The 8,181-nt window shown below is 41.1% G+C and overlaps 1 protein-coding gene and 1 non-coding gene across 3 annotated transcripts; both read left to right on the top strand.

Moving 5' to 3' along the window:
• TMEM52B (transmembrane protein 52B) lies at positions 1–7,826 on the top strand. Of its 2 annotated transcripts, XM_037068274.1 has the most exons (6): positions 1–406; positions 453–633; positions 2,339–2,385; positions 4,050–4,088; positions 4,639–4,805; positions 5,737–7,826. In XM_037068274.1, the coding sequence occupies exons 2-6, from the start codon at positions 580–582 to the stop codon at positions 5,979–5,981; spliced, it is 552 nt and encodes a 183-aa protein (XP_036924169.1). In that variant the 5' UTR covers positions 1–406; positions 453–579; the 3' UTR covers positions 5,982–7,826. The 2 variants fall into 2 exon arrangements, with proteins under 2 accessions (XP_036924169.1, XP_036924170.1); XM_037068275.1 differs by lacking the exon at positions 1–406 and having other exon boundaries at positions 413–633.
• Positions 7,687–7,791, top strand: LOC119002575 (U6 spliceosomal RNA). Its single transcript, XR_005069770.1, has one exon. It is a non-coding gene; the product is annotated as a U6 spliceosomal RNA (small nuclear RNA).
• Positions 7,827–8,181: the final 355 nt, after the last annotated feature.

The following is an 8,181-nucleotide window of genomic DNA, read 5'->3' as shown; positions in this document are numbered from 1 at the left end:
AGGAGGGCGAATCACGTGAAGGATGAGTGAATGGAGTTTAGGAGGGTGAGTTCCAACACTCAACAGTCACCTGTGCTGTGCTGAAGAACCAAGAGGGTCACTTCTATTCTGATGGAGAAGAACAGTCTGCCCTAGATCCTCTTCCAAGTCAAGTTTTTCACACCTAGAAAAATACTTCATTCAGAGGGCTGATCTGTCCACCTCAAATGTCTTCCTTTTGTGGGCAGTGGGAGAAACTTAGTGACATGTAGAAAGAATTAATAGTGGAAGGAAAGAGAAGACCAAGGAGGCAAATGTGGAGACCCTAAAGCCAGAAATAGAAATAGAGAAAGAAGACAGGATGAAAGGGAAGGGAAAGACTACGGAAAATAAAAGCCCAGGGGAATAAGGAGAGAGAGAGGGAGAGAGAGAGAGGGAGAGAGAGAGAGAGAGAGAGAGAGAGAGAGAGAAATAGATTTATTGCAAAGAAAAGTTTCTCTCCTAAGTTCTGTAGGTCAAGAAGTCAGACAAGGCACAGAGCATGGAAAGGAAGTAGGAGACGCCTGGTGAGCAATCCTGAAGAAGCAAGAGTCCAGCCCGATGGGAGTGAAAGTCCACGCTATCTTGGTCCCTGCCCTGGTGTATTTCATCCAGGTAAGTTGTGCAAATACAGGAATAAAGTTTTGTTTTGTTTTTTTCTCAGATAAACCAATTCTTAGAAGAATCTGGGGGGAAAGAAATGAGGGGCAAAGACATACACAAAATCAAGGGGGTAGTGGGGAATGAGTAACTGGAATGTTTCCTTAGTGTTGTAGGGTGACGAAGTGTGGGTGCGAGGCATGACACCAGTGAAGGGCGGATATCAGAGCGTCCATAAACACGAGTAAGATGGCTCCAGCAACTTGGAAGGGCTGCTTCTGAATGCACATTTTTCTCTTTTAGCATCTTATCACCCATCGCTCAAATTTCCAAGTAAATTATCACAACTAGCTATGTAATTCTTCTAAACAGAGTTTCCCACATCAGCCCTAATACTATTCTTGAAGTTTATAGGGACCTCCAGATCAGAAATAAGTTAAGAGGGAACATGCTTCAAAAGTACTTGGGATCTTTTATTTCTCCCCACTAAAATCTGGAAGCCCCTGAGTAACTAACTCTTTAACTAGGAAAGGGGTCATTGGCCTGAGGGATTCTGGACAATTACCAACAGAAAGTTTACAGAGCTATGAAATCTATTAAGAAGGAGAGCAAATGAAGAAACTGCCAACTAGAGGTTCCTGTACAGCTCCCAGGAGGGGAGGGTGCTGTCAATTTCACTTCCTCTATACCAGTTAAACTAATTTCTGAAAATCCATTTCTTCTTTTTTACTTGTCGCTTCCTTTTCTCTCCCTTGACCTTTCCTTCCCCTCTTTTCTTTTTTCTTGTCTTTTTGCAACAGGCTTGAAAACAGGCATTTTATCTTCTGAGAAATTTAGGCATTTTCAGCTTTTAGTCAAGAAAATGAAACAAAGTACCAAGGCTGGGCTGAAGAAACATAATTTGTAGTGCTGGTGGCCAACTATTTTAAATTGAAACAAAACCCTGAGGTTCTCAAATGTTGTCAGTGGAGGACAGCTTGGTCTTTTTGCAACATCCTTTCTGATGTCATGAGTATATGTGTGTCCACCCACCCACAAAATCCCAATAAGCATAAATCTGTCGCTTTTAGAGGGCTTTTGTGGTCTTTGTTGTGATTTCCTGAAATATTGAGTCTTCCAAGTTGTTGGAAGAGAGTAGCTATTCAATAAATACATCTTCCCCCTTCTTCTTCTCTTGTATAGTGAGTTATTGATATGCCGAGGGATGAAAAGGGGCAGTGGGTTAGAATTGGATTTGCCCTGGGAAAGAGTTAGGAAGGCAATAACAACACTCTAGGCTGAAGGGGCAAATCAGGAAATTTCTGCGACAAACAAATGGACATAAATGTTGCCTGATAACATTTGGGTGATTTGGGTGATTTCCTCATTCACAGAGGCAGTGATGCTTAGCCCCATCACCACCACTACCCCTCCAAAAGAAAAAAAAAAGAAGAAGAAGAAGACAAAAGAGAAAGAAAAAAAAAAGAAAAGAAACAGATTAGAAATGTGCTCTTCTAGGTTCTCCCCACTCAAATGTAGCAGTTCATTGGCATGGAAGAGATGAAAACAAATAGTCCTAAGTATGGCTGACCGTATGACCTTGTCCTTGTATGCATCCTGCCCTCACCAACTGATCCAACAGCATAGTCATGAGGGACTGATAGGCTGCTAGGCAGAGATGATCAGACCATTTCCCTGTCTGAGACCATTTCCCTGTCTGAGACCATTTCCCTTCCTACAGCTTCTTCCTTGGGCAAGATGTGAAGAGAACTGTGTCAGTCCTGAACAGTAAGTATCTGAGAGTCCAAACCGGGAGGAAGGAGAGACAGACATAAACATCAATACACAAAACAAGGTCAAGATGTCATCAGATATCTGTGACTTCCCTTATTTCTACTTAAATGGGCATCAGTTAATTTATCTCACAGACTGATCACCCCCCCAAAAGACATGCATATGAGTCATCCTAAGTACTCAAAATAATACTGCTGATAGCATTTTCTTCCAGAGCCAACTGTCGCATCACACAGCAGACTTAATCTCAATTCATGCAGTCACAGAGATGTGCACTAGACTTTCTCATTCCTGCGTCTCAGTGACTCATCAAGACAGATTGGATTCCATAGCTCAGTCACAGGCAGACAGATACATTTGGGTGATTTCCAAAGATGCATCACCACTTCAAATCTAAAGAGCATTTCCTATTTTTTAGGGCATATTAATATTTATTACAGTTTAGTTATTACTTTGAAATGGTCCTTGATGTAAACCAGTCACCATTAAGTCTTATGTAGACATGGAGGACATAGATAAAAAGGAAAAAAATAATCCACTTGGAGGTAAACCAGTAAAAAGAAATCAAAGACAGTTTGGGTAAAAGACTTACTCAGACTGAGGGAAAACACATATTGAGTCATGGGAAGCGTTTCCCAATAGCCAAGTACGTTACACCCAAGGGAAACGGGGATGGCCTTGGTTCCTTTCATAGCATCTCCGAGTGTTAGACATCACTGTAGGAAGTTGTTTTTAACGGAATCAGAATTGTCACGTTGCAGAACTAGAAAGGGCTTTGAACAAATGGGGAGTGTGAGACAACCCAGAGGAGACATTGTTCAGTGAAGAACCTGACTGTGTGCTCCACAACTGTGTAACAGAAGAGAGGGTATAGAATGCATTTCAATAGATTTCAATAGATCAGTATATCAGAAAGCATTATTAAATTTACTCATCTTTAAAAGTAAACATTTTTCTCCCCTCCTCTTCCCATTCCTGAGCTTATGCTGGACTCCTTCTCTCATGCAATCCATATTTGTTTATCTCTATGAAGAAACCTTATGATTGTGCTAGTTAATTCAGAATATCTCATTAGTTTTCTTCATGGTGAAGTTGGTTTCTACATTTTCCCCCTGTTTTGTTTGGCCTCAGCCATTACGTATATTAATTTGGATTCTTAATGTAAAAATTTAAGACCTTTTTTATGGTAGGGGTTTTTATGGTGTTTTTATGGTGGCCCTTTTGTTTCAACAACTTGCAAAACAAATTACTAAAGTTGTCATATTGCTTTCAAACTTGTAACTGAAATTATCTTTATGTTTAAACTTACTGACCTCACACATATACAAACATTAGCTTTCACATCCACTTTCAAACTTACTCTTTGTATACTTGCATTGGAAGTTCTTTCTTGGTAACTGTCATACTTTTTACAATGGTCATGGTTACATTTGCTGTTAATACTATTTTATGATCACTACTTTGGTCTAAAAGTGACTTACAAAATGATTTACACAGTACCATCTATAGTGTAAAACTATTTAAAGCATCCCATTACACAGTAGATTCAGCTGGTTACATTGAAGTCAATATAACCTGTGATGCTTTTGTTACGAGAAGGTATCATAACAGGCATTGACTATATTTTTATTGCAAAAAACTTTGTTCTTTCTTCATAGTTGCCTGACCACAGATTGGGTACATCTCTGGTATATATGGTAAGTTTTAGCTATAATACCCACAAAGACTTTAATAATGGACTTTATTTTTCCTCAGAGCTATATGTGCTTTTAGGTTTTTTTTAGTTTTAAAATATTTGACAGCAGGAAAAAATATGTGTGTGACACCCAGCCTACTTAACTGGCATCACATGGAATAAAGATTCTTTTCCTCATCTCTACCCTATGTGACAATATGCCAGGATTTCCTATTTCAATACCACCTCCCCGGCCAACATCAACAGATTATTGTGTACATTCTCAGATCAATTCTAGCAGTAGCCTCCAGAGATTACTTCAGGAAAGTAAAAAGCAGCTCTCCAAACCACATGAAATCTCTTGCTAATTGTTCAACGAATTGACTTAGTCTTGCTGACAAAATGAGGAAGTATATATATATGTGGAGTGAAAGCCTTGGAATTAAAAACCTGATAATTACTCTATAAAATATTCACACAAAAATCAAAATGCAGACACGGAAGGCTGATTGTGCTGAGGCTGGGAACAGAGCAGGTCCCAAGGCCCTCACCTTCCCCGGGGCTCCTTGCAGGTTGCTGGTGGTCATCGGGGCGCTGCTTCTCCTGTGTGGCCTGACTTCTGTGTGCCTCCGCTGCTGTCTGAGTCGCCAGCAAAGTGGGGAAGATGAGGGCCGGCCACCCTACGAAGTGACAGTCATCGCTTTTGACCATGATAGCACTCTCCAGAGCACGATCACTTGTGAGTACACTCACATCATATGTGGGAAGTGAAGCCAGGTTTGCACAGATGATTAGGATGGGACAGTGGTATAAAAACACTAACTGGGTACCAACGATTCTAGAACTCAGAGTGACTGACAATGAAACCCGAAACCTGACAATGCTCTGCTGAATGCTGGGCTCTCATGAAGGCTGTGTTCACAAGTGTTGGTCCTGACTGACGACAGAGGGAAGGGGAAATGAAATGCTGGAGACGATGTCGGAAGTGTTTTGTAAGAAGAATTACCCAGCCCATACTTATTTTAAGCTCTGATCATATCCCTTTTCAAAAAATATCTTGGATTTTGTAGAATCCTATATTTTCTGTCTGTAGTTTTATATATTTAGAGAAATTTGGCCTGTGTACTCTCAGTTGCTTTTTCTCCGAGTTTTGATTCACTAAGTCTGAGCCCCAATATCCCTTTGATGGTCATAAGACATTTCATTTTCTCCACACCTCTTCTTTATATTATATCCTTCATTAAAATCGAAGAGTAAATACCAGGAAGGACAGCACATGGCACACCACTTGTGATATTTATTTTACAAAGAGAATAACTTTTCCTGCCTCCCAGTTCTCACAGTCACTTTGAGAAAAGATAAATAAGGCAGAAATAAATATTTCAAAGGAGCGTGCAGCATCAGTGGGTTGGTCTAAAAGGTTGTAAATCTAACAAGGGTGAGAGATGGGAGCACAATTTCAGTTTTTCGAAAATACCAGAGGAGACAGAATCTTCCAGCAGAACATAGAATCGGTTTCTTAGCAAGCTTCACAGGATTTTTCACAACACTTGTGGCAAAGGCTGACAGTGAATTTGGACACTTGTTAAGAGTAAAGGGAAGTTGTGTTGTAAATCCGAGTTCCGAGGATGTCGGGTTTACTTTCGCTCTATTCCTTCTTTCCTCACCAGCCCTGCAGTCAGTGTTTGGCTCCGCAGCCCGGAGGATCCTGGCAGTGGCCCACTCCCACAGCTCCCTGGGCCAGCTGGCCTCCTCCGGGGACACCCTCCCTGGGTATGAGGAAGCTCTGCACATGAGTCGCTTCACCGTGGCAAGGTGTGGGCAGAAAGCATCTGACCTACCCCCAGTGCCAGAAGAAAGGCAGCTGCCTCCCGTGGAGAAGGAATCTCCTCAAGTAGAACACTCTTCAAACTGATGGGAACTTCAGTTTCATAAATAGGGTGGGGTATCCCTACAGTTGGTAAAGATAGACAAATGAAATTTTGAGGGGGAGTCTAACTTTCAGAAGATTTAGGATGACATCTAAACACCATTCAGTGGGAAAGCTGGGTTGCAAGTCTTCATTTCCAGCCACATATATTTCCTGGTGTGGAATGCTCTAATCAGGAACTTTCATTCTTTATCCAACACCAAACTTTGCAGCTAGCCTTTAGCAATGCTGATTACTACCAAACCAGAAAAGCATCAAAGTTGCTTGAATTCCTTCAACTATTGAGTTCTTTTACCCGAAAGACGCTGTGAGTTGCTCTTCTCTGACAGTTCATAGAATACACTTGAGAAAGATAGTTGTAAGCATCAGTGCACCAAATTCACGCTTTCTCTTAAGAGAACACCCACTTTTATACTCAGTGACTATGATAATCTTGGACATCACGCAATACTTAACTGGCTTACAGGTATGGGCTAGGAGAACACAGTATGTACTGAAGTGCCAAATATGGAGGCCTTTCTCTCAAGCTGGTCATACTTACTGGTGGTCTTGAATACAGTGCAGAGTACAGTAACAGTTCTATTCCTTTTTCAGTTCCCCTGCTGTGGACACATGCATGCACGCACATGCCTGTGCTTGCATACACACATACCCTTTCCCAACTGTGAAAGAATGACATTGCTTTGCTTCTCTCCTACTTCCCGCTTTTACCACTTACAGCCAAGTGTCTGTAGTGACCAACACCAGTCAGTAGTGGTGGTATTTACTGCCACCTAGTGTAGCCATAATAGAAATGCCTTCCCCTATTGGAACCAATCTGCTCTCCTCTTCAGCTCTGACTGAACTAAGCCTGGATAAGATCCTTCCTAAGGCACCATCCTTTTGAGTAATGTTAACCTTTCCACCTAACATGCTACATCCAAAATGTACTACTATATTTGGTGAAAAACTGCTTATAGGGACCTTAGATAACTCAATGAAAATTTTAAAGCACAGTTTTCTCATCTGTAAGATAGGCAGACAGTAGTAACACCTCACAGGTTTATTGCAAGGATCAAATAAGCTAAGTAAATGTGACAAGATTTGTAAAGTAGTGTACATGTGTATTTTTGTTATTCTTGATACAGATGTCTAATTTTTACTCTGCCTGCTATGATTTTACTGAAAATTATGTTCCGATTTGTCCTTTTGCTGTGTTATTGCTAAAGTTGTACCTGAAGTAGCTTTCTCTCATCAATAATATTTGTTAATTGAGGTAAACAACTACAGCTGTGTGAATTCCTCTTAATATGCTCTGTGTAGAGGTAATGGACAGATTTATTAGAAAACTTTTTTTAAAGGAATTAGCTCCAGTACTCAGAGAGACATTATAGAGCCTGGGGATAGCTGATTAACGCAGTGCCTCGTTGCATATATTTTTTGGAGGAATGCTCACTCACCCCAGCCAGAGGGAAAATTTTCTCAATATAACTTGCTGGCGACCTGCATTTATCCTGAGTCATTTACGGATTGCCTCTGGAAATTGTTGAAATGCGTGACTCGTCAATAGCACCTGAGGTGGCCTTGGTTTGCGGTTGCCACATGAATCACTTCATTACCACACATTCCATAAAACATTCTTGGCTTAATCGTCCTGCAAGACCATAGTCATAGAGAAGTTAAAGTGTTGTCGGGTATAAAAAGACCGTAGGTCCTCCCTTCAGCAGCACCTGGGCTAAAACTGGAACGATACAGAGGAGATTAGCATGGCCCTGTGAAGGATGACTCACAAGCTGGTGAAGTCAACCATGTTTTTACAAATAAACAAAAGTAAAAAGATCCGGAAAGAAAGCTTGTCTGTTCTAAAGAGATCTTTCTGCCCCCACCCCCCTGCCCCTTTGCCCTTCTCTTCAGAGACGAGGAGTCCCCACGTGTCACCGTTCCATTTTGTCACGACCTAGTAGCGCTTCTTGGCTTCATTTCTTTATCTGCTCAATCTAAGACAACAGTTAATCAGCCCAATCACTTTCACCATTGTTCTCAAAATATTTTAACCGCTTTAAACTTTCCTCACGCCTATTATTCAAACTGTAAATGTTGGTGCAATGAAGCTGATTTCTCCCCCAAACCTACAATGCTGTGCAGAGCTGTAGAAAGTCTCTCAACTCTGTTGACGGAGGTCATTTACAAGGTCATGGTTTCCAAC

Source organism: Sturnira hondurensis, unplaced genomic scaffold (genome assembly GCF_014824575.4).
Source record: "Sturnira hondurensis isolate 20B ecotype Veracruz unplaced genomic scaffold, ASM1482457v3 Scaffold0017436, whole genome shotgun sequence".
In the NCBI taxonomy this organism is placed as follows: Eukaryota; Metazoa; Chordata; class Mammalia; order Chiroptera; family Phyllostomidae; genus Sturnira; species Sturnira hondurensis.
The sequence above is the reverse complement of the archived record's forward strand: the minus strand, read 5'-3'. Positions and strand labels throughout refer to the sequence as shown.